At 31.8% G+C, this 25783-nt stretch overlaps 5 protein-coding genes and 1 long non-coding RNA gene across 8 annotated transcripts in view; 3 read left to right on the top strand and 3 right to left on the bottom strand.

Annotated features, from left to right (window-relative positions):
- Positions 1-232: 232 nt before the first annotated feature.
- Positions 233-1855, bottom strand: LOC148238598 (uncharacterized). Its single transcript, XM_088195569.1, has 5 exons — positions 1773-1855; positions 1578-1627; positions 1445-1517; positions 1307-1374; positions 233-1227 (listed from the first exon to the last, which is right to left on the bottom strand). Exons 1-5 carry the CDS (start codon positions 1846-1848, stop codon positions 472-474), a joined length of 1023 nt encoding a protein of 340 aa, XP_088051695.1. The 5' UTR covers positions 1849-1855; the 3' UTR covers positions 233-471.
- Positions 1856-3257: 1402 nt separating this feature from the next.
- On the top strand, positions 3258-10397 carry CSN4 (COP9 signalosome subunit 4). The gene is made up of 8 exons (XM_088195525.1): positions 3258-3409; positions 8666-8739; positions 8807-9062; positions 9130-9315; positions 9378-9496; positions 9612-9766; positions 9827-10043; positions 10115-10397. Exons 1-8 carry the CDS (start codon positions 3312-3314, stop codon positions 10246-10248), a joined length of 1239 nt encoding a protein of 412 aa, XP_088051651.1. The 5' UTR covers positions 3258-3311; the 3' UTR covers positions 10249-10397.
- Positions 10398-13653: 3256 nt separating this feature from the next.
- Positions 13654-15691, bottom strand: LOC148238600 (voltage-dependent anion-selective channel-like). 2 transcript variants are annotated; one of them, XM_088195637.1, is made up of 5 exons: positions 15634-15691; positions 14974-15132; positions 14309-14700; positions 14030-14238; positions 13654-13961 (listed from the first exon to the last, which is right to left on the bottom strand). In XM_088195637.1, exons 2-5 carry the CDS (start codon positions 15127-15129, stop codon positions 13867-13869), a joined length of 852 nt encoding a protein of 283 aa, XP_088051763.1. In that variant the 5' UTR covers positions 15130-15132; positions 15634-15691; the 3' UTR covers positions 13654-13866. The 2 variants fall into 2 exon arrangements, with proteins under 2 accessions (XP_088051763.1, XP_088051752.1); XM_088195626.1 differs by having other exon boundaries at positions 15607-15691.
- Positions 15692-16977: 1286 nt separating this feature from the next.
- On the top strand, positions 16978-17790 carry ND-SGDH (NADH dehydrogenase (ubiquinone) SGDH subunit). Its single transcript, XM_088195670.1, has 3 exons — positions 16978-17158; positions 17230-17485; positions 17560-17790. Exons 1-3 carry the CDS (start codon positions 17025-17027, stop codon positions 17710-17712), a joined length of 543 nt encoding a protein of 180 aa, XP_088051796.1. The 5' UTR covers positions 16978-17024; the 3' UTR covers positions 17713-17790.
- Positions 17791-21342: 3552 nt separating this feature from the next.
- Positions 21343-25783, bottom strand: part of LOC148238602 (uncharacterized) — a 49549-nt gene continuing 45108 nt past the window's right edge. The window contains exons 2-7 of one of the 2 annotated variants that reach the window (XM_088195375.1): positions 23771-23833; positions 23442-23633; positions 23232-23373; positions 22961-23148; positions 22037-22287; positions 21343-21965 (exon numbers count right to left, since the gene is read on the bottom strand). In XM_088195375.1, the coding sequence (XP_088051501.1) occupies positions 21482-21965; positions 22037-22287; positions 22961-23148; positions 23232-23373; positions 23442-23633; positions 23771-23833 (1320 nt within the window). In that variant the 3' untranslated portion in view covers positions 21343-21481. Of the gene's footprint in view, positions 21980-22036; positions 22288-22960; positions 23149-23231; positions 23374-23441; positions 23634-23770; positions 23834-25783 lie in introns of both variants that reach the window. The other variant, XM_088195385.1, reaches the window with a different exon arrangement.
- LOC148238603 (uncharacterized) lies at positions 23249-24188 on the top strand. Its single transcript, XR_015811159.1, has 2 exons — positions 23249-23383; positions 23462-24188. It is a non-coding gene; the product is annotated as an uncharacterized LOC148238603 (long non-coding RNA).

The raw sequence follows: 25783 nt of genomic DNA on the forward strand, positions 1-25783 counted from the left end.
GATACATTCAAAGGGGGGCAAATGCCCCTCCCTCCTCCCCTTCTCTTAATAACGTTCTTGGTGGTCCATCGTGAGAAAAGTTCTTAGGCGTTTTCTGATTTGTAGTATTTTTTAATTAAATTATGTGTATAGTACTAATAATGTGTTTTTTATTTTTATACATTTATACTATTTTTGTATAGTTTTTGCAGATTTTTAAATGTATAGAACACTAATATGACAATAGAGTGATTATAATCTAGATATATGTAGAAAAAATATTTATTAACTGTTATAAAAATATATCGAATAGTATAACATCAATTAAAATAGCAATATTACTCAAGAGAGTATAACAAAAATCTTATAATTGAGTATACATATTTACTTAAATATAATAGGTTAAACATATAACATTTTGCTAAATATTGTTATTATTTGTTTTATAAAGTATTCTCATACAAGCAATAAAAATCTCTACATGTAACATATTTATAAAATATTAATTTTAGTATGAATTTTCATATGTCTCGTCAGATAAACTTTAACTTTGAATGCTTTTCCGCATCGGGCACATTTGTAGTCATTAGAATCACTATGTACTTGCAAATGAACCTTAAGATTATCTTTAATTTTAAATTTTTTGTTACATTTATCACATTTATAATTAAGCTGCTTATGACTATACGCATGCTTGAAAAGGCCCGGTTTACTTTTGAATACTTTATCGCATTTATCACATTTGTATTCATAAGAATTGCTGTGAATCTTTATATGATCTATGAGAATTTGCTTAGTTTTAAACGCTTTTCCGCAGTGAAAGCATTGAAAGTTATTAGAATCGCTATGTATTTTTATATGTTTGATATAGCTCGAGTTAGTTTTAAATAATTTTTTACAATGGTCACATTTGTAACTGAAAGTATTACTGTGAATCTTAATATGATTTTGGATATGTTGCTTAAACTTAAACGTCATTCCACATTGATCGCATTTAAAGTCATAAGAATTACGATGAATCTTCATATGATTTGAGCAAGATGTTTTGGTTTTAAATACTTTTCCACACTTATCGCACATGTGGTCATAAAAATTGCTATGAGTCGAAAGGTGATTAACGAGGGTTTGCTTGAGTCTGAATGTTTTTTTACATTTTTCACAATTGAAGTTGGTTTTTTTTGGTTGTTTCTTGTGTTTTTTTTTATTTTTACGTGGTGTTTTTGTGCTCTTGACGTTTTCACGTTCATGCTATTGAACATAAATTGAATGTTTAATTTATATTGATTGTATATTGATATAATAAAAAAAAATTACAAAAATAAAATACCTCATTGAAAGATGAATCTTCCGTATGATCAGTATTTTTATTAAGTTCTTCTTTAATATCATGCACCACTAAAATACACATTTAACATTAAGAGTGATTTTCGTTGATATTTTTTACAAATTCAAATATTTTTCCAACCTATTTCAAGCATATCATCATTGTTATTATTATCCTCATATTCGCTATTAGACTCATTTTTAACATCTTCATGCTAAAATAATATATGTTCATTATGGAATTTAAAATTATTTAATGTTAATATTTGTATTACCTCAATATTGTTCGTGTTAAAAGTTTCTTCGTTATCTGCTTCCGCTGGCTCTATAATTAGGTTAGTATTAACGATATCGTACATATATTATTTATAGGTTGAGGTTGCGTAGTTGATCTGATGTTAGATTTTTCTTATCCCTATTATTCCTATACCAATTTAAAATTGTCCTTAAAATATTTATTTAAATCTCACCATTTTTAATGATACACGAAAATGACATCACGACGATTTGATAAGAAAATATTAAACGTTGATTGAGCTTTGACATCTGACTAATCAAATGTCAAAGCAAAATTGAAAAAATATTTTTGGTCTAAGCATAAATTAATTCGTCTATGTTCTTAATATTTAATTATGCGTCTCACTAAAAATTTGTAAATAAAATATACTTCATATTCTACTACAAATTTATAGATCAAGGAAACAACAAAAAAAACGACTAAATTTTTCCATTCATAGCTGGTACACAAGAAGAAAATAAATAGATAAAATAAGACTAATAGTAATTCAAAATATATTTTTTGGTAAGTATAATAAATGCTCTTAAATTGTTTGTATTAGAAGGATTTTTAAGGTTAGTATAGAAAGTTGTGTTATATATTATGTTTACTTTAATTGAAGTGTATGTTATTACACGTACACCGGGGAAGTGTATGTTATTACTGGTCAAATTTGCTGTTTTTAAAGTGAAAGTTTATTTTTCTTATTAATGCGCTTCTTCTGTTAAAGTTTCGAAAAATGTTTAGTGAATTAAAGTTTGGAGTCTGGATGTATACACAGGTAATTGCCACTAGCCCTCCATTTAGTACAGTATCCTTTTTATTTTTAAAAAGTGAATGTAAAGGTTGTCTGCGTACTTAAAAAATGTTGTTTTTCTTTCCTCTCGGTTCATTTTAATTTTATATTCAATAAAATAAATATTCAAGTATTGTAATTTTTTGTAATAACTAATTACAAATGCTTTAAGACCGTACGAGCTAGTTAAAGTTTCTGTATCGGTAAGGAGCGTTCCCACTGCAAGTGCGTCGACACGATTTTATTGCCTTTGACGTGAATTTTTGACTTCTGAGAAGTGATAATTGATTTTGCGCCCTCTTTGACCAAAATTCGGGTTGAATTAAAAGTCCGTAATAGTATTGATAAGGATAGCTGTCGTATTTTTAAAACATAGTATAATATCGAAATGCAAATAAACTATGGAATAATTTACGGGATGCTTTAGTTTGTATTTTGGACTTGAGAAAAGTTCTAAAAGTATAATTATTTTTAGAACTTTTGTTATATCAAGCTGGTTTTGGTTAATTCGTGTAGATTAGGCTCGGATTTGCACAGCAAATGAGCGTTTCACAACTGTGAAATTGAGTTTCATAGACATTTTGGAGCAGTATATAATTTCACTAGCGCCTATTAGTTAAATTATATTTTCTCTATGGTTTACAGTCAGAGACGTTATTTGAACAATTATTTCGGTGATTTAAGGGGACGAACGGACATGATTTTGTCTTTAATTAAAGTATTTGTAATTATTGTTTATAAATACAGAATTGAGTGTATCAAATTACTTTTATATTGTGCTTATTTAATTGAATAGATAATTGTATTTTTGAAATGAAATCGATGGTTGTGTATTGTGTCGTGTAAATTGTTTACGAGCACACCCGGCTTTCGCGAACGAGCGTCGCGTTCGCAAACGCGCACCGGGCACCGGCTCTCTTGTGTCTGAAGCGAGAGATGGCTTCGTCGAGCGGCGTCGGCGGTCCGGCTTACGTTCGCCAGCAGCTGGCGGAGCTGACGGCGGGATGCGTCACCCACAAGGAGCAGGGAGACAAGTAAGTCGCCCTTTTTCGATTTGTGTCAAAACAAATCGCGTTTGACATTACTCTTCAAATCACGTGCAAACAAACCATTGTCACTAGGAACCCACGAACCCACCAATGTCACAATTATATTTCATTTCACGTATCTATTTCGTGCTTTGTATATATTTCATTTTTTAACAATACCACAATATATTTGGGTCTAAATATAATTAATAATAAAGAATAAACACACCTAAATCCAAGATTCCATTAAAAATTCTAGAAAACTTTAATTTCATGTTGAAAAATCTCATTCGATGATATATTAAATTTCATTTTAAAATGGATAACAATGTATAGTAGACCCCCCCAATAATACGGTAAATTGGAAACGGGCTATTTGGGTGCGTGTAGTCTTGGGACTAGAAAATACTCATGCGAATCAGGCACGTGTGGTAAGATATCATCCATTTGGCTAGCTCGCACATAAAGTAACGGACACCAAATAGCACAGAAGTGATAACCAATATGGAAGTCTTATTTAAAGAGGAATACAGATTCCATCAGTACATAGAAAACACGCAATAAAGCCTCAATGATGTAAGGTCTCCGAACAAACCTTACAATTTTTAATGAATTATTATTGTTTTTTTATAGCAGTCCAATACATCATGAAAGTTGAATCACTTTCTGTAAAAATGGCATTCGTTATTTCACTTAATGCATCACATTTCCACTGATTTATTGTTTCTTCTAAATAACACAGATGATAATAAAAGTATTTCTATGAATGCATGTTGGCAAATATTTTTAGTCTGCAAAATTACTAAATCAGACATTTGTTGCATAAGTTACGTGCGGATTTTTTGCAAAGCTGTGTATTTTCTATCCTAATAATATTTGTGTAAATTTAAACATTAATCAAAGAGGTTGTCCAAAAGTGGAAAAATATAATATGTTGGAACTAACAAATAAACTGTAATAAATTAATTAAATTGTATGTACTTAATATTTTACATGTGTTTTCTATTAATAAGTAATTATCAATAATACACTTGTATCATATTAAATATAGAGCGTTTAAAATAAATAAAAGTCATTAATCAGTCGCCAAGTCCAATTATCGTATTATTGCTGGAGCATCTATGCCTCACTTATTCCTGGTTTCCACTGCCACAGCTCCCTCCTGGAGGGCGGGCGCTAAAAAATATATTTGCCAGGTGCCAAAATATTTCAATTAATATTTATCATGGGCAGATTAATCATTTGCATACGGACGGTCGGTATATAATTTCCAATATTTTAAGCCATTTAAGCCGCACATACGCGACTGGAGCAAAAAAGAAAACGGAAGAAAAATCTACTGAGAGCAGATATCACTTAATTAAACAATCAAAAATAAATATCGAACAACGTTTGAAAAATTACAAATCTGTAAGAGAAAGAATAGATATCGAAAAACAAAAATGCGAATATATAGTAGAAATTCAAAAGCGACCAATAGAGGAGATAGAAGGCAACAATGAAATACGATTGGATTCTCCTCTAGATGTCACTTTGTGGCAGGGATTATATCTGATAAAATGGTAGAGTACTTTTTAATTAATAAATCGTGCAATATTAGAGATAAATACAAAGACAGAAATAAAACATACTTCAGATATATTTTAATGGATAATTTTTATTGTTTATCCCTTTTGCCGTTAACATGTTTTTTCTTGAACGCACGAATTTTATAATTTCAAGCGTTACATGTGTTCAAATCCTGATCACGGCTAAAATACGAGATTCCAACATTTAAAAATTGTAAACTTACAATAACGAGAGTTTAAGTAATCCGAATATATATATATAAACAAATGATATTGTTCTTAAATTGTGAATAAAAAATTGTGTATCATGCGCCCGGTTTTGGTAACATAGACACACCACTCCGGCGCTCACACATACATACAAAATACACTATTTGCCAATATAATTAAAAAAGCGTATAATAAACATGTATTAAATGTTTCATTTTTTTGCGAAATGTATCTTCTTATCTTTGTTATTTACAACACCATGGTCATAACACTTAGTTAAATTAACAATAAAAAAAACACTTTGTAATTGCCGAAATTTCAGAAATTACTTATATTGTGCAATTGTTGACTTTCTCTATAGTTAGTGTTAATATTTGGTATTTTTCCTCTCTTAGAAATCAATATAAATAATGTTTAAGCTTAAGTTCGTCTAAAGCAGTGATTCCCAAAGTGGTCTATATCAACCCCCAGGGGTCTATGATAACCTGCAAGGGGTCTACGTCAGCGAAAAAAAATTTGGGGGTCCATGAAATAAAAATGGGGGTCCACTGAAGTGGATCTCAACAACCACTGATAGTACCTATCTACTTACATTATAATCTTATAAAATAAAGACATATACATTATTTATAAAAGTACCTATGAAGTAAAAAAATTATTATATATGTTTATAAAATTGTGTAAGTTGTAGGATGTAGGCATTCGCTTTGTAGTCGCAATACATTTTGAACTTGTAAAAACCTGCACATAAAGATAAACCACCATAATTCTCAAAGTGGTCTATATCGACCCCTAGGGGTCGACGACGACCTGTAATGGGTCCATGTCAGTGAAAAATAAAATTGGGGATCCATGAGATGTAAATGTGGGTGACTTTATTTTTGGCTTTCAATGAATGGAATAATCCACATACACAGATAGTAGAAATCTTTCAAAGTGAGTAGCACGATACCAGCTGTCAAAAACACATTTGAAGTTGATGAATTTGCAAAAAATCAATATCAAGCAAGCAGGGGGTCTACCCAAAACCGAAAAACATGGCAAGTGGTCTACGAGACAAAAAAGTTTATGGACCTCTAGTCTAAAGTAATTTATTAACACTTAATCTGCCTCACGCTCGCGCGAAAAAAAATCAACCTACAGCCTGCACATTTTTGCGCGATCGAAAAAATGACAAATTATGGTAATTTTAAATTGTTATATTACTAAAACTACCTTTTTAATAATTAAAATATAAAAATTAATGTGGGCACTCAGCAAATAGTTTTCTTCTGTATTCTTGAATTCAGAGATTGACAACCTTTTGGTCCCAGCACAAAAAAAATCGAAACACCCACAAAATGCATTTTTTTAAAACGATTGCTTACGATAGTTTATTTCATAGTTTTTGAGTGAAAAAATAACTAGATACTTCTTACTATATTTTTTCAAGTTTCTTTACTACAGGGAATGTAAATCATAGGTATTGGTCTTATATTTTTAGTTGCAAAAATAATTTAAAAATTCCCATTATTTTTACTAATTTAATTAAGATAACTAATCATATATAATTGTATAATATAGTACGTATCTATCATTAAAAATACATAATTAAAAAATATATTATTTAAAAAAAGGTTTGGCTGCTCTGACTTCTCCTATTTTTGCACCAGATGCATCCCAATGGTTTCTTTAGTTGAACAATGAATCGGAACTCTTTATTATTAGCTGTAAACAATAAATGCTTCGGTCAATAAGCATAAACCTAACATCACTTATTTTTAGAAATAAAAATATATGTATATATATGTATATGCCAAGTGTCAGACTCATAAAGGACCTTATACACCAAAAAAAGCATCTGAGTGCCTTTTATGGTGCACTTGAACTCTATTTTTGGTCATTAAACAATTTTGGTGATTTAACACGTGTGCAAGATGTTGAATCATAGACCCAAATTGAGTGAAATAATTTTTTATAAAAACAAATTCCCACACTCGATAGAAAAAAAATATTACGAATTTTAATCGTCACTATAATTTATAATCGACACAATAAAGACATTCAATAAAAAGATAATTGTTGGTGTACAATTCAAATCTCAGATTTCATTGGCTAACGTATTCAAATGCACACTTACGAATAACTATCCAGCGGCTTGTAAGTAGACCTCTAAACACTTACTAATAAGTGTGCGGCCGATAACGGTCGGGCCACGAAAGTAAGCGTCCGGCCGATTAAGTGTTAAGGTAATATTTTTTGGTTGCATACTGAGTTTTAGTCGTTTGGTAGCAGGTATAATTAAAATTAATTTTTGTACTGATATATTATTTATTATTATTGTTATTTCGAATTTTGTCGCTATCGGTCAGTTAAACGCTGGTAAATCTCTCAGTATATATTTTATTGCACAAGTTATTATACGTAGTAATTATTCAAGTTTCAGTATTGGGCGACGGTGTCAAATGCGCAAGAGTCCAAGTTGATCAAGATGTCTCATTGGTGATTCGTCTGTAATTTCATTTAAAATTTTTTTAAAGAAAAAATATTGTTCTGTTCTGGATTCACTGATGTTGCTAGTAAAATAATTTTATATATTAAGAAAACAGTTATCAAACTCCGCTTCTCTAATTTAGACAGGGATATGCCTCTTGAGATACACCATAAATGAAACCATTGTTTTCTTTCCGATGGCCATAAAAATCCCAATTACAATGAACTGTTTCTTAAGCTAAACAATGCCTTTTATTTCGAAAATAGCACAATCCATTGTGTAAGTACAATACGTAGTGCTTTGGTTAACCCTCGAAAATGGGATCGAGAACCATTCAAATTCAAATTGAGTATTAACCACTTCCCTGTCATAGTACTTTTTTTAAAAAGTACTTGAACCCACCTTATCCTATGCAACGGTATTAAAAAATGTAGCCGTTGTAAAACAATTAAAAACATTCGTACAAATTTAATTTTTAATAAAAAAAGGCTATGCTAATTTTCTAGAAAAATTTGCTGATTTTTGAGATGAAAAAAAATCATTTCATTAAAAAATAGACATAGTAGCTACTCGACTAAATAATTCATTTTTGTGAATCAACGCTCAGTTGATAATAGATGATAAAATAAATTTATTTACTTTAGGAATGATGGAGTTAAAGAATGAACATACTGGAATTTATATTAAAAACATGGTTGAAAAAGTTTAAGAAAAATATAATATTGATATTCATAAAATTTATTCCATTACTACGGACAACAGAGCTAATATGATTTAATTTGTCAACTTACTAGGAACGGAAATAAAAGTAGAAAATTAAACTAGGGATCACTTTGAGGAAGGGGTATATATATATATATATATAACTTTGCTTTTAATAATCTTATCACATACTTTGCAATTAGAAATTAAAGACTATGAAAAATGCCGATATAAATGAATTAATATTTGATGTTCGGGTCTTGATCATGTTGCAAAAAGAGTAATATTTTAGTTTTTCAACTTATCCAGATACCGCAGCATACTAGCAGACATCCTCAGCAGCAACGACGTGACTGAGTCGCTTAAGATATTCATCGAAGCTAGTGAGTGGAGTGTAAAAATAATATTTAGATTAATAATAAATATATTTTAACATAATTTTTATTCTAGTCGTCAATGAAAATGTCAGCCTCGTCATTTCGAGGCAGCTACTATCGGAAGTTAGTTCAAAGTTAACGCTATTGCCCAACCACGTGTCCAAAGAAGTGTCTCATTACACTTTGGATAAGGTTCAGCCTAGAGTTATATCGTTCGAGGAGCAAGTGGCTACCATTAGGCAACATTTAGCTGAAATATACGAACGGAACCAAAACTGGAAGGAAGCGGCAAACGTCTTAGTCGGAATACCGCTTGAAACGGGCCAAAAGTATGTGTTTTATATATTATGTGTATATTATCATAAAAATAAAATTATGACATAATTTGATTTTCAGGCAATACTCTGTGGATTATAAGTTGGATACGTATTTAAAAATCGCCAGATTGTACCTCGAAGACGATGATTCGATCCAGGCCGAAGCGTTCGTTAATCGGGCGTCACTTCTCCAAACAGAGACGACTAACGAACAATTACAAATATATTATAAAGTTTGTTATGCGAGAGTCTTAGATTATAGAAGGTATAAAAAAAATTATATTATTTTTTCATGTACTCGGTATTAAATATTCTAATATATTTCAGAAAGTTCATAGAAGCCGCTCAAAGATATAACGAATTATCTTATCGTTCTATTATAGACGAAGGCGAAAGAATGACTTGCTTGAAGAATGCTTTGATTTGCACAGTGCTCGCTTCTGCTGGTGTGTATATTTAGTTTGTTAAATTTATTATCGTTCATCTGAAGAAAAGTGTAAAAGTATTATATTAACTTGAAAAGATCGTATAATAAGACTTGTAATATATTAAAAATTCCAGGTCAGCAAAGATCTCGAATGTTAGCCACATTGTTCAAAGACGAACGTTGCCAACAACTTCCAGCTTACTCAATTTTGGAAAAAATGTATTTAGATAGGATTATAAGAAGATCCGAATTGCAAGAGTTTGAAGCGCTGATGCAAAATCATCAAAAGGTTGTTTTAAAGCTACATATAAGTTATCAAGTAGCTCTGTTAACACTTGCTAAATTTCAGGCTAGCACTATAGATGGATCGTCTATATTAGATCGCGCCGTTTTTGAACACAATCTCTTATCGGCCAGTAAGCTATACAACAATATTACCTTCGAAGAACTGGGCGCTCTCTTAGAAATACCACCGGCTAAGGCCGAGAGAATAGCCAGTCAAATGATCACCGAAGGCAGGATGAACGGATACATCGATCAGATAGATTCTATTGTACATTTCGAAAGTGAGTTTCTTCATAAATGTTTTTTTTTTGTACTCCATAGTAGTGTATTATTAAGTGACGATGTTTTGTAGCTCGTGAAGTTCTACCGCAATGGGATCGTCAAATTCAAAGCTTATGTTACCAAGTGAACAGCATCATTGAAAAGATAGCCGCTAAGGAGCCGGAGTGGATGGCCAGCGTGCTAGAGGAGCAGATGATACAATAAATTGTGATAAACGTTTGTAAAATTAAAATGTAATAACATTGTTACGATTTTGCATTTTCGTAAAAAAGTACGTCGACGTGCCGATATTTATGTCAACGATATTTCAAAATGTTTTAATAGTTTTGCAAATATATTGAATTCCTAAAGAATTGATCGTTTTTAAAATGCTTCGAAAAAATCTAATAAATCCCAGCAGATTATTTTTTTTCTTATACCACTGATATGTCTTCCAGTGGAATATTTTAACTAGTTTTAGGTACTTGATTATAATAAGATATCATGGTTTAAAATTTATCTTGCTGATTTTAATGGATGTTTTATTGTTAGGTTTTGGTAGTTATAAGCCTAGCTCTTTTAGTTAGACTTTTTCTATCTTTGCTGTATCCAGCATCTCTATAAATAATCTCAAAAATTTGTTATGGATTTTGATTATTTTTTTTATTACTTTCTCAATATCTTGAAGAAATTGCCTGTAGTGATTCCATTCAAATTTAAATTTCATCTATCATTAATTTATTAGTCCACATCCGAGTCTTATATCTTGTCTTATAGCATCTGTATTTTAAATTTGGCATCGTTATCATCTTTATTCGTTAAATTTATTCTAATTACCACAACACAAGCACTAAACCCTTTATTCGTGAGCAAAACATTGTTATATATGTCTTGTTATTATCGGGTGGTTACTTACAAGTGGCTACTTGTAAGTTACACTCACCAAGAGGTGTAAGTGTAACTTACAGATGCTCCTGAATTGGCCTCTCCCAATTGTCCACGTTTCACCTAAAGAGCAGCATAAAATAGACACAATGGTGGACGAGCATCACGCTGGTTCGATGAAAACTCTCAGATTTCCAGACAACTCACTGATTCTCAAGGGTCAAATTTTTATTCGACATATTATAGAGATATTCACATAACAGGATGACATATACACCTGGTGTACATTATTGGAAAGCAATGGTTAAGATAATCGTTTCCTTTGCTAGCTTAATTGATGAAAATGTTGACCATTTTTTTAATGGAGCAATCCATGCGGTTAAATAATCGACGAAAGTTTCATTAAGTTTAATTGTTTCATTTTTATACGTACAGATTAATATTTTTGTGGAAAAAATCTTGAGCAGAAGTTCAAGTTGTTTCTTAACCCTTTAAGTAGTGAGTTAATCTATACGCATTTGTTAGTAGGTAGTTGTAGAGTTAACTTTCCGTATTTTACCATAATAATTTATTTATTATTATTTTATATTGTAAAAATTAGCTATTGAGCTAAAAAAATTAATAAAAAATAATTTATTAATTTTTAGATATTTTTTATATATTATTCGGTTTTTGTGGAACTTTTTGTATCAATTCAGAGGCTCTCAATATTTTTTTATAAAATTAATATAAAATATTTTTTGTGTTAATTTATTTCGTACTCTTTAATTTATTGGTATTATTTTCCATAAAATCATTTACATTAACTGAAATTAAAAAATATATATAAAATATGTTTTATTTATTATTTCTTTAGTTATATATGTAAATGTATAATTATCAAAACAGTTTTTGCTCGGTGATAGTCTCACAATTTTCAGAATTTGTTAAATACTAAATTAACTTATTCGAAATATTTATAGTGATACTTCGGTTCGATGATCATTGGTCACACAGCAACTGGTCACAGGAACATTGGTCAGAAGGTAACTTCTCACACGAAAATTTATCACAAATCAATCGCTCACATTGTGATTGCTCATACGAATATTGCTCACATGAAACATCAAAATTTTATTCAACGAATTGGTAAAATATAAGCATTAAAATTCTCTCATGACAATATTATAAGGATTACGATATTACATTTCAAACTTGTATTTACAGACTTTTAACTTTTAAATAGTTAACGAAATCTCGAATGTGCATTCATAAATAAACATTATTGATAAGAAACATTTTGTGATAGTCTTGAATTTATCCCGAAAATATTTTTTTAAATACGTCATTTAAGTGAAATCACATCGGAATACATTTTCACCAGTAGATATATATTTTTACTAGTGAAAATATAATTTATCTGGCAGGTGCTTGTACAATTATATGAATTTGACTTTTTAATAAGTAGTAATATATACATTTACATATTTATTTACATGCAATGTATAAATTTTACAGTAGTTATATTCACAAATACATTTTCACCAGTAGATATATACGAGGGGGGGTCCTAAAATAAAAAGATTTTCTTCATAACTTTTTTATTTTTCAGTATTTTTACATAAATTTTGATCACCTTTAAAGTACTCTCCATTGACTGATATGCACTTGTCCAAACGTTTATTCCATTGTTCAAAACAGTTCTGGAACTCTCATAATGGGATTTCTTTAACCCCTTCAGCAATTTTTGTTCTACTTCTGCCACAGTTCCAAAACGATTTCTTTTCATGTCCCTTTTGAGTCTAGGGAATAAAAATAAGTTATAGAGCCAGGTCAGGCGAGTAGGGCGAGTTAATAGTGTGTCATTCCGTTTTTGCTCAAAAACTGCTCACATACAACGCGGTGTGTGTTATGGAATAACCAGTCCCCTGTGCACCAAACATCTGCCATTATTTTCCTGATGCTTTCTCTCAACATTTTCAATACCTCCATGTAGAAAGCGATGATGTTCATGGACAAGGGTGTTGATTTTTTCAACGTTGTCGTCGGTCTATGAAGTTAAGGGACGCTTGGAACAAGGTTGGCCTTTAATCGTCATTTCGCCCCTTTTAAACGGTGAAAACCAGTCGCAGATCTGAGCTTTACTCAAAGCGTCATCCTTGTAAGATGTTTAAAGCATTACAAGAGTTTCTGCGGCTGTTTTCCGCAACAAAAAACACAATTTTATCGCCGCGCGTTAAAATCAAGATTCACCGAGACCACTATATAAAAATCAAGACCCGGACTTCTAATTCAAACATCGCTTTCTAAAAAAACTAGCCGACTAAAAACACTACAGTCCTTTCAACTGATACTTCACATAATTAGATGACATGTACATTTAGTGTACAACACAGAAAAGTCTTACGGTATCAATATTTTGTATGGCATGTTTCTTGGATACGTATGAGATAAAAATATACATCAGCTCTTAGTAAATTGAATAGGCCAACATGACATACCATGTCAAAAGCTTTTTCAATATCTAATAGGATTATTCCGGCGTTTCTTTCAATATTAAATTTTTGAGCAAGTTTATTGTTTAAAGGCAAATTAAAATTCTGAAATTAAATTTTATACTTTACAAAGGCAAAGAACTTATTGGGCGACAGTAATGGGTAGGTTGGTATATATTTCCTTATTTTTAGGAGGATATCTAAAGTTAAAGTTTTATTTATATTGTGGAGTAATTCTATGATAGGACAGAGGATTCCATTTTTGTTATACTAGATAATCGGTATAAATTTGGAATAACTGCTTTATTAATTTATGTTATGCATATACATAAAGCTTGATATATCACATAATAAAAGGAAAGTCAATCAAATAGTTAAAATTCAATAAAAAAAATTAAACATTAGAAATAAAAATTAAAAAAAGAAAATGCAATACTCAAAACATTCAACATTCAACATTTCTAATATACAATCTGAACGACGTTTAATACGCTTCGAATTCGAATCCAAAGCCTAGCTTATGGTTCCCGTTTTTGAAGTTCTTGGCATCTAGAAGCGCCGAGAGCGTCATCGTGACTCCTGAAAGAAGGATTACTATTTTATGATTATGTTTAATTACACGCTACAGTTAAATATTGATTTCTAACCCTCGTGCAAGATTTGCTGATACCCCAATCCTAGTTGACAAGAATCGTTGATCTTGGTGCGGATGCTCGCGTCTTCGCTCAAGGCGTACTTGCATCCTACTCCATATTTTGTATTATTAGATCCGGCAGTCCAATTGAAGTTAATGCCGTAGTCCAGTCTAGGAGTGACTTTCTGGAAGATCGACGTGTCGAACACTTGGCCGTTATCACTGAAAAAAAATATAAAACGTTTAGCTCGAAATACGTTCGATGGTATATTGTGGCAGATAAAAGACTTACACGCTCGCATGAAGAGTATAATCGCTCCCTGCGAATCCGATGGCAAAGTTGTTCTTGGTGATGGCGCATTTTTGAGTGTCGAAATGCACATTGTAACCGGCGAGCCAAGTTTGATACTTGAATACAGCGGAGGCATTGATCAAAGGCCTCGCATGGTCGACGTCCATGTCGCAATTCAACGCGCATGCGCTGTTTACGAAAGCGTTCTTTAACTTGCAAGTCTTCGCTCCGGTTTGATGAGCGTACGTCGAATCGATTGTAGTCTTCAATCCTTTAACGAGTTGGTCCTGGATAGAGACGTTGAATCCGAACACATTGTCAGTGTTGATATTTTGCGACAGAGTCACTCCGTATTCTTTGATTTTATTTTTGGTATCGATAGCACCGAAGACCTGCCAAGAATAATGATTATAATTGTAGTAAGATACTAACTCAGAATGTGACGGATATTATTAACCTTATTATTATGGTTTCAATGATTATTGAAAATAGTAATAATTTTTGAAATGTATGAATTTATAAAGGAAATAGTATTATTTTTAAAAACATTAAATTTGAGTACCAATAAAAAGGTCTGACAAAAATATAATTAAATAAAAAAAGATCAAGTTAATAATTTGGGAATAAATGGAAAAGTTTGTATGAAATTTTGAATGTTATATTACTTTTCCAGACTCTTGGTTGAAGTTGACTTCATTGCTGAATTCAACGCCGGATTCTGTCGTCTTTCTGACGTCGAGTTTGAACACTCCAAAGTGGTATCCCTTGCCGAACACATCGCGAGCTTGTTTCCCCAAATCGCCGTACCCCGGAGCGGCCATTTCCTGCAAATAAATCAATCAACAGATTTATGATTGTATCTAATGCATAATTTATATGAATGTAATATATTCCACATTCACTCTGACTGTTACATAACCACCGCCACATATAGCCGTCTTCGCGGTGAATAAGCCCGTGTAAATCATACATTATGTGGATTCGATTAAAACATTAGACTAGGGTTCGTCAATTTCCGTCACTCTAATTCATGTCTTCAATCTAACTCCAGCGAAACGTACAAAATGAAACCAATGACGAAGCGTAATGACTTAAACCCTAGATATAATTATGTTTTTCGTTCGAAATATCGATATTTATCTACAGGTGCATAGACGAATGTTAAAATCCGTCGAAGAAAAAAGTATGGACGGTAAATATTAGCAGTGCAACATTTAAATCGATGATGAATAAAACTCGGTTTATATTTGTGCCAATTAGCCTATAATGGGTATATTTGTATGGGTTTATTAGTGTACCTTTAACGAGACGAAGCGTAAACTAACCAATCGATAGTGTGAACTGAAGGATGGACCCCCCCGCGGCGACGCTCGTACGTGACTCGAAATAGCGAGCTAGTGTTGCCATAGTGACAAATATAAACCAATTTTTTGGCACAAATTTTATACTTTTTCCCAGTTTGTGATCAATAGTCTATGTGTTCATTCCTCAATGTGTGCAATTGTCTCTGTATTCAATTGTCGAGTGGTCAGTTGTCATGTGTTCAACTGTTATGTGTTTACAGAAAATTTAAAATGTGCACAATAGAGCGATTCGATAATGACAGTGAAAAGAGCGACTAGGTCGCTCTACTAAGGATATTATCTTGTGATCACTATGTCCATTGCATAATCACCTAGTGAAGTATCCTCGAGCATGCTTCTCGATTCTGATTGTCAAATAATGCATCCGTCTCACTTATAATAGATATGTTCCAATTGTCCCTTTTGTGGAAAATAAAATTAAGTACCTGGTGAGCACTAGGTACTTAATTTTATTTTCCACAAATTCCATTAAGTCGAGTCATGTCGACGAGTGCACTGGCTTACCATACGTTTGACCAGGATTGTCCCGGTTTCACACATTAATTCAGATTGTAAAAACACCGGTTTATTCCCCGAAATAAAATGTTTTTTTTGGAGTGGATAAACGATAATAGGAAAATTTGAAGATATTTAGATACAAACATTGCAACACTTGGTTAAATGTAAGCTGTTTCGCGTAGTAGCAATACTGCCAACATCGTTGTGTTGGGTTTTTGGTTAAGTTGGATAGTTTCGCTGTTGCCAGCCAGATTTAAAGAATATTTTTGTAAATTGATACAAAATTATTTTGTTTTAATATAAATTGTTTATAATTGCACTGCTGCTACATTTAATTTACAATATTTGCATTTTGAATTTATGTATTGATAAGGTGACCAGACGTCCTCAAAAATGTTGTTCTTCTTTAACAAAAAAATCTGACATTACCTATTTTTAGCTCCCCGTAGTAATTTGTTCTTAAACAAAAAATTCTGAAATGACATTTTTTGTTTGATATTTTTAAAATGTGGTCACTTTTGTATTGTGATTTTGTATTGTATTATGTACATAGATTTCAAATAAATGCTTGTTTTTGACTGGTAAATAATTTTATAGTAGTTTTAAACGTTAAAAACGTTAAAACGTAGTTAAAACTAAATGATTAAATTTATAAAAAAAGCACATGTTCAAAATGACCAATTTTGACCGTCACTAGTCCTGGATTAGAGCTTGATAATTAGTAGGAAATATATACATAGGTGTGTGATTTGTTTTAATTTGCTAAAATAAAAAATAAAAAATGTGATTTGTAGTATGTATTTTTGCAGTGGCAACACTAGTCCGGCTGAGGCCGATCTCGTCTGACGTTAGCCATGGTGGTTTTGAGCACGCTCTTTAGGGGGGCGACAGCGCTGGGGGTCAAAGCGAGCCCCAAGACCCCCGCATGTCTCGCCTTACAGCGCTACTGCTCCCACGGACCTCGCCACATGCCCATCGTTCCCGGCAGGTATGTTACCTAACACGTCAATAACGACGCTCAGTGTCAGCACAGAGTCTGTGACTTATTCCGATTCGCAGGTTTCAATGGAATAAGTTTAAGGACGGCTTTCATTTTTACCTACTGTTGGGTGTTATTCCGTTGACGGCGTTGACGTTTTTCGTCAACATTTTCGTCGGACCTGCTCAACTCACGCCTATACCCGAAGGATACACGCCCAAGCATTGGGAGTACTCCTCGCATCCGATACAGAGGTTCTTCTCTCGATACTTGCATCATCCGGTTCAGCAGGATTATGAAAAATATATGCACGTTCTCTACGAAGAGAGCGAAAAGGTTTGTATAATATAATTTATCTAATACCCATAATACAACGATAACACGCGTTCATCTATTCCTAAACGTTTTAGATCAAAATCAATACTCTGACAGAGCGAGTGCTGGACAAGATGGCCGAGCGTCAAGATTATCAGTCCCAATACTTTAGGCCGGCTGTAGTTAAATATTACCGTAAGTTTGCGGAGGAACACAAAACCCAATCCCTCTACTTCGGCGACGATTAAAACTGCCTTTTGTGTATTTAAATTCACCATTTGTTATATAATTGTTAATTCGCTTAGTAAATAAATATAGATAAATACTTTTTTTGTTTTTTCTTATAATATTTATAAAAATATTTAATTCGTATGTATATGCATCACATAGTTGTTAAGTCGTTTCTGAAGATCGGGCTGATCTTGGTCTTCGCAAAAGTCGTCTAGTTCGATAATCGGCGTAGCTTTCCTCAACTCAAATTTGTTCCAAGTCAAGTTATGACAAGTGGAAGTTCGTTCTTATTTATTTACTTAGATTAAATTAAGACCATCGTAACCTAAATATATTATATTATATATGTATACATAATTAAAATAATACACAAAAAATAATAAAATAATGTCAATGTGTAATGCCTGCGTATTAAGAAGACGGATGGTCACAGTCATAGGTGGGTCGGCAAGTGCGGACGTCCTAGTCCGTTTTTTAAATAATGACCTATGATAAACCTTGTCGATGGCCTTCTCAAAATCTGTATATACGACATCTACTTGTATTCCCGCATCGAGAGATTTTGTCACCGTTTTGGTGAAAGCATGGTTAGTAATAGTGGAACAGGTGGGACGAAAATATAATCCTCTTAAATAGATTCATTGCAGAGAATTATTTATGGGGTGTTTACTGTCTGCCCAACGCTCACTCGCTCGCACCTAACCGGTCCAACAGTTGTATCATGAAAAACTTGTTATAGTTTTTTTTTATATATATATTGTATATATTTAGAGATATTCATGAGGTATTTACTGTTATGACTAACGCTCATTCACACCTAACTTGTCCTACAGTTGAATGTAATTTTTGTTATGGCTAATAATTATTTTAATACATAGAAAGTTATTCATGAGGTGTTCACTGTTCTGGTCAACGTTCGCTCACACCTAACCTGTCCAACAGTTTAATGAAAAACTTGTTATACATAATTAATAATTCTTTTATTTCATTAAATTACAATAAATGCGAATTTTGTTTTATATACTGCTCATTTAAATTTTACTCTATTTTATTATAAAAACTTAAATTAAAAATTATTTCAGAACATACAAAACCATTCCAGAAATTGTATAATCGGTCACTCATACAAGTATTGACCGTGTCCAATACTGATTAAATTTGATCGTTCGCTACACTAACGAAACGTTAATGCGCAGTTTATATATTTTAATGCACATTTCTTATTATTGTAATGCACCAACAATTCGTTTAATGGAAGAAAATATTTTATATATTACTCATTTAAATTATCCTTTATTTTTTATATCTTTCAGTTTTTCTCATTATTTCGTGACATTCTTGCGGTGCTATATTTTTTCTATCTGTGCAGTTTCTCCAATCTCTCGCAATTTCGGTCAACGGTCAATAAACTATGACCAATTATTGTAAAATAGTATTTGCATTTTTCTAGAATAAAAAAACTGTCGTTGAAATTGTATATTATTCTGTAATGAACGGTGTTTTGTTTCCCACTTATTCTACTTTTTCTTTCAAATGCAACCTAAAAACGCTGTTTATGTACGCTATTTATTCATTTTATTGATAAAACGATTATTAATCAAGGAATGACTTGATGGAACAGGTTCTGCATGTTTTTTTAAAAGACTCATTATTTCCTTAATGAAAATAGTAGATATTTATTTTACATGTTATTATGTTAAGGGTTAGAGCGGCGAACGCTGACCGATGGACAAGCGAGTAACTGCTCGGCCACGATGTTGCCCGCGTAGCTCCAGGGTTGCCTATTGTACTGGTTCCCTACCGGCGCACAATTCAGTTTTCACAAGTTTCGACAGAAACCACTATTTTTTTTATTGAAACTTGCTCTCTATTTTTATTAGGAATAACTAATACATAGTCAATGAATTGATGTCTTTATTAACATTTTGAAAGATGTTACATTTATACACCCTATACGTTCAGTATTAGTACCTGGTTTAATTAAAAATTAATTTTGTAACTACACTACATAACTTGATATGAATTTCTACTTTTTTATACATAATCTACATACAGACAAATGCAATAATATAAGTATGTATATATATTATATAATATATAGAAGAATTAAAGTATAATTTTGATACAATATTGAAAATGGTTTTAAAAATAATGCATAATATGAAGCTAATGCAACATAGGTTGTTTTATTTTTTATATATAGCAAAATAGGAATTGGAAGACTGCATTTGCTTTTTTAGTGTTGGTTAACCTGCGATATTATTGCGCAATAAAGTAGCCACCAAAAATGCAATGGCCGCTGAACATTAAAATTAATTTTAAAATAATTGACTTGATTAAAGTATCACAATATTTTTGATAAATTAATTATAAATTATGATTAACTATTGAAAAACAATTTCAATATAAAGTTTGAGTATACATATGGCTACCAAATATTTCTATAAATAAAATAAAATCATACTAAATTTAGTAACCATTAGTATACATGTTTTTTGCATTCAAGCAATTTATGTTGCAACATAATCGACATATGATGATAACAAACATTGTTTAATGTTATATATTAAAATGTCTGAACATGATTTTTTAAAAATTTACATATACATACATATTAATTTTAATTCGAAAATTTACAGATACTTAATATTTTGTACACATGAAACGGTATACAGTAGAAATAAAAAAATCGGTTTGCACAAATAGAAGGGTGCTCTCCGTTGGAAAGAAAATATTCTAAGAAAGTATATATTTTACAAACTGTTTTTTCTTCTTAATTTTTATTATACACAAATATTTTGTTATGAAAATATACCTATGTGTATATGTAAAAAATAGCGAAATCTAAATATCTACATTATAAACATGGTTAGTATGCAATTCAATCTCGAGAACGAATATTTACTACCATCGGGATAAGTTTGATACAAGTTGAATTTTTTTTGGAAGCTAAACAACAACTTTTTATGTACACTGTTCATTTTTACGTTCAATTAACGTTGCTTTTGCACGTTAACTTTCATGGCACAATCGTATGTATGTATAAAATACTTATATTAACAATTTAATAAAACTTATTTCTTTACATTTTTAATAAATTTCATCTTCAACATTATTATTGCCGAAAACAGTATAGAATAGAAATATTACATTACTCAATGGACTGCTTTTTTATATAATTTTTCATTGATAATTTAGCTATTAATTTGAGAATTTTTAACATACAATAATTATTTTTAAATTGAAGAGATTTTGAAATTATAATGTTACACAGATGTTAGAATTAGTATAGAACAGGTAAGAATATACTTTACTATAAAACTTGTAGGTATTTGGCAGGACGACTCTGAAGAAGAAAGCTAATTTCATAATGTAAGCTAAAATAATTACTGTTCATAAGAGTTTATCAGAAGGTTAGATATAATAAATAAAAATATATCAACAACATTTGATAAAAAGTTCACGACCTTACCCTGCAGTTTTCACACAATAACATTATAAATGTACATACTTATCATTTTATTTTTCTCGTAACACTTCAGGATTGCCAACAGTATAGTAATATTAAAAAAGAGTTATTGGATTAAAACGTTTCTTCAGTTTCTTTAACATAAAAAAGATATGAACGAATACGTTGTACCTGCTATTATTATTTTTGTACAAACTAAATGATATTGCATTCTTTTAAATATAAATTGACGTACTTACACTTTTCTACACATAACTAGCATTCTACTCTAAATTAAATTATTATTATTATTACTATTATATACAAGTAAAAAAGCACTATTTGTCTTTTTCTGTCAACAACGCCTGTTTGGCTTCCTTTTTTGCTTTTTTCTTTTCCTCCTTGGCGAGTAGTTTAGCTTGTCTCTCTTCTTCCTTAGCCTCCCGTTTGGCTTCCTTTTTGGCCTCCTTCTCTGCTCTCATCTTCATCTTCTCTTCCCTCTTTCTCTCAGCAATTTCATTCTTTTTGTTGTCGTTCTTCTCCGATTTCTTATTCTTCTCTTCTTGCTTCTTCACTTGCTCTTCCTCCTGTTTTATCTCTTCTTTTTCAAAAATATGCTTATTATTATTTTGCGAATTATTAACGTTATTTGTGTTATTCTCGTTTTCGTTTGATATATTATTATTATTATTATTATTAATATTGCATTTTTGTAATAACTTATTGCTTGAGGTATCGTCTTTCGCGTTCCTTTGTGGAATGCGATAATTCGACTTCTTTATCGGGGTAGTTTCTAGCTGCGTCAAAATCTTCTGTGCACATCTGAAATTGGTTAACTATGTCAATTATAGGGATTGTAGATTGACTAAAAAATAAAATACAAATGTATATACCTTATCCTAGTCGACGTAGAACCGATTGGATTATTACTAACTGGCAAATATGCAGGGGGTCCGTTCGCTGGATAAATATTTTCTTTCGCAATACCCACAGAAGTTATCCTCGAATTCTTTTGAACATCCTTCGGGTTCGTATTTTGGGAAGCACGATAATCTCGTTGAAACTCTTTGATGGGTGGTAATCGGCCGTTTGGAGTATTACCGTCGCCGCAGTAAGTATTCCCTCTGTAGTCTTGCAATCTTAGCTATCAAAAATATAAAAAAATATGTTAGAATAATCATCTATATTATTAAACTTGAATAAAATAATTTATTTGTGTATTATATGATAATAGCATATGTGAATATACGTCACGGGTGCCTGGCGGATAAATCCGATCGTATGTAGTGAGAAAAGACACAGATTTGTCTGTCCGCCGTCCGGGTTAAAAACGAACGGCTGTGCGGGCACATCCGACGGGCACATCTGGCGGATAAATCCGATCGTGTGTGGTCAGAAAAGTCATGCTCACAAGGCACTTTTCAGAGTAGTTGCGAATTATAATGAGAGTCATTAAACATATTCCCCGTATAGTAATTAAAGACATTACATTAATTTGATTTTATTTATTTTTTAAACGATCAGCTATTATGTAATTATATTTATATCTATCACCGTTCATTGATATATTTAGTTTAACAAACCAGCAGCTTTTATAACGTTTTCATAATTAAAATTATCCGGTTTTTAAATCAAAAATACCTAATTGCCACATTATTATTTAACACACTATTAATTTAAAAACATTAGAGTTCATATGGGATTCAAACACGGGTCTTTCAAGTGTTGGGTTTGTTTACCTCGTTATAACGTATTGATCTAAACGTCTGTCATGTTACAACGGTAGTAATATTAATTTCATGCCAAATATGCTTTACCTTCATGGAATGATGCTGAGATCTTCTCAAAGAACTAGAAGCCGGCTGCCTTATCATCGGCCTGCGAGGTACAGCGCCCAAGCACCCACCTGCGCAGTCACCACCGCCGCACACTCTTCCACAACTGCCGTTGATTCCTATAGTACCGTTTCCTATCCCTCCACTGCTAGAAGACACGGAAGACACGCCTGGAGATGACACATATTTCCACAATGAGACTTATTATACCCTTCAAATTGATGTATATTATAATATTAAGAGAGATACCAACCAGATAGGGACGACGAACCACTGGTCATCGAATACAAACTGGCTGAATTGGGCACAGAGTGAGCTCCCACCGAATATGCACTGGCAGATCCTGCCAAGCCCCACGCTTTACCCATGGAGTAACTGCTGGCTGACCCAGGAATCTATAAAAAGGTATAAATAATAAGAAAGTGCTTTGATTTTATGGTAATGAATGTTTTGGGTTACTCACCTGCCAACTTTTGCTTGTAGGCAACGTTTGCTTGAGCCTTAGAATTTTGGCTCTGCATATCACACACCTCAGTGGCAGGAGTCTTTGGCTAACCGCCATTTGGATCGTCTTCACAAAGCACTTGCGGCAAACTACCCGATGGCCGCAAGGAGACGTCTGCATGGTAGCTTTGGCGTTGACGCATATTACGCACTGGAAAATATATTAGTAGGGCATGCTAAAAACATCTGGTGGTTTAGAATAACAGTTATCTAATAAGAAAATGATATATATTCTTTATGGAAGAAATAACTGATGGATAAACAAAAAAAAATATTTTATATAAATACCTCATCTTCTTGACATGTTGCTAGTTCTGGTTCGTTCTCCTCGAGTTTATTCAGTAGTTTATCCTGTAACAAAATAAAGGTCCAGATTTAGTATTACACAGGCTTGCAATGAAAAAATTGTCTTGTATGTAAATAGTGATTTATACAGTTTTTCCGGTGCTGATTATTGAAAAAATAATGAAAAAATTGATCACGTACAGTTTCTTAACAAATCATACTTGTAATTTTGTCATTTAGTAGAATGAAAAGTACAGTGTAACGGTTTTTATGTACAATACATACATATTTATGCTATAATAAATAATTATAATGCAACCCAGTGAATCAAGAAGACAAATGGAGGCAATGTGACGCAGTATAAGAAACAGATATTAACGCAATTTTTATAAATAACTTTAAATAAAAAGGGCAAAATCAATTTATTATTTGTTTAATTTACAAATACATATATTATGTACCGTTACAAATACTAAATAAATTCATTTTATATTGCCTGATTGTATATAATACAACAATATTATTATCACGTGTAATAATTGATTAAATAGATTTTTAAGAAACGTATTAAATTAATTTATTTAATATAAAATAAATAAATAATACTTCGGTTAATTTGTACCGTGTTTATATACTCTCAATTCATCATAAATATATATCCAAACCATTTCAAACCATGTTAATAGATTTTTTCTGTTTACAAAGTTTTGTTGCGACTGTTTGTCACCTTAAGTTGATAACAATGTTCATCGGAATTACTGTGAATCTAGAAATCACGATAAGACATTTTAAAAACTATTGAAAGCGTAGACTTTTTATTCGCACGTTTCTAAATGTTTCCGATTACCCCCTCCCTTCGCTTGGCACAAGGGATATTAACAGTTTAGAGTTGCGCCGAACTGTTAATTTTGGGTCGGCGACCAGACCAAGGATGATATTGCATAATCTTTTTGCTTTTTTACGCTCGTTACCGAGTGTTCTCACTGCAACGACACTTTTTATTGCAGTCGACGTGGATTTTTGATCCTATTTATCAAAATTTGGTTTGAATATACTTTGACCAAAACTCTTATACATATCATAAATCCGTGGTAATATCGGTAAGGATTGCTGTTATATTTTTAAAATATAATGTAGTATCTTAGTGCAGACAACTATGGATCAATATGTGAAAATTGGATGAAGCATATCTAGACCAATAGAATAAATAGCGCAAAAAACAATTATCCCTTTTCAGAAGTCAAAAATCCATGTCAAAGGCGCCGTCGCAGTGGGAACGCTCGTTACTGAGAGTTCCCACTGTGACGGCACCGATACCATTTTATTGCTTTTGACGTGAATTTTTGACTTCTGAGAAGTGATTATTGTTTTTGCGCCCTCCTATTGACCAAAATTCGGTTTGAATATACTTTGATCAGCCCTCTTATATAAGAAGTCCATAGTAAAATCGCTAAGGATAGCTATCATATTTTCAAAACATAGTGTACTATCCAAGTACAGATAAACTAAGTAGAAATATGAGAGATGCGACGCCTGTCTGTACTCCTTCAGCTTATTTTCTTATTTCTGACCAAATTCAAGGACAAGCAAACGCATCCACCTGGTCCACATTGGTAAATAAAAGGCATTAGAATTAAAAAAGTAGAAAAAATTCTGATACCTTTGCGTAAAAATTATCTGATATATATTGAAGTTAGAGTTGTCTGTATTCGTAAAAGTATATTTATACTAGTTAAAATATAACATCACTAGCTATACACATCCATTGTAACACATACATACACATATGTGGTAATATCAATGTTTTTCACACAATAAAGTGATTTTGACAAGATCTTGGGAGATTTGTTTATTAAATTATTGTTATTATTACTAGTAATGTACGTGCGTAGTATTATTTATAATATTTCGGTAGTAATTTCTTATCTTATGATAATTTAGATATGAAGGATCAAGTATTTATATGCACATTTAAGTATTTAAGGCAATTACCGATCTGATGTGATTATGTTATTA

This window comes from Plectrocnemia conspersa, unplaced genomic scaffold, assembly GCF_051122295.1.
Source record: "Plectrocnemia conspersa isolate PC_06_02 unplaced genomic scaffold, ASM5112229v1 ptg000001l, whole genome shotgun sequence".
In the NCBI taxonomy this organism is placed as follows: Eukaryota; Metazoa; Arthropoda; class Insecta; order Trichoptera; family Polycentropodidae; genus Plectrocnemia; species Plectrocnemia conspersa.

Excerpts from the sequence above, each read along its gene's own strand:
- LOC148238598 (XM_088195569.1), bottom strand. The coding sequence starts at position 1,848 with ATGTCAAAGCTCAATCAACGTTTAATATTTTCTTATCAAATCGTCGTG. Across the intron at positions 1,518-1,577 it reads TTAACACGAACAATATTGAG|CATGAAGATGTTAAAAATGA; the intron begins GTAATACAAATA and ends ATATTATTTTAG. Across the intron at positions 1,375-1,444 it reads TGATGATATGCTTGAAATAG|TGGTGCATGATATTAAAGAA; the intron begins GTTGGAAAAATA and ends TGTGTATTTTAG.
- CSN4 (XM_088195525.1), top strand. The coding sequence starts at position 3,312 with ATGGCTTCGTCGAGCGGCGTCGGCGGTCCGGCTTACGTTCGCCAGCAG. Across the intron at positions 9,497-9,611 it reads CACAGTGCTCGCTTCTGCTG|GTCAGCAAAGATCTCGAATG; the intron begins GTGTGTATATTT and ends TAAAAATTCCAG. Across the intron at positions 9,767-9,826 it reads TGATGCAAAATCATCAAAAG|GCTAGCACTATAGATGGATC; the intron begins GTTGTTTTAAAG and ends GCTAAATTTCAG.
- LOC148238600 (XM_088195637.1), bottom strand. The coding sequence starts at position 15,129 with ATGGCCGCTCCGGGGTACGGCGATTTGGGGAAACAAGCTCGCGATGTG. Across the intron at positions 14,701-14,973 it reads TCAACCAAGAGTCTGGAAAA|GTCTTCGGTGCTATCGATAC; the intron begins GTAATATAACAT and ends TATTCTTGGCAG. Across the intron at positions 14,239-14,308 it reads TATACTCTTCATGCGAGCGT|TGATAACGGCCAAGTGTTCG; the intron begins GTAAGTCTTTTA and ends ATTTTTTTTCAG.
- ND-SGDH (XM_088195670.1), top strand. The coding sequence starts at position 17,025 with ATGGTGGTTTTGAGCACGCTCTTTAGGGGGGCGACAGCGCTGGGGGTC. Across the intron at positions 17,159-17,229 it reads ATGCCCATCGTTCCCGGCAG|GTTTCAATGGAATAAGTTTA; the intron begins GTATGTTACCTA and ends TCCGATTCGCAG. Across the intron at positions 17,486-17,559 it reads TCTACGAAGAGAGCGAAAAG|ATCAAAATCAATACTCTGAC; the intron begins GTTTGTATAATA and ends TAAACGTTTTAG.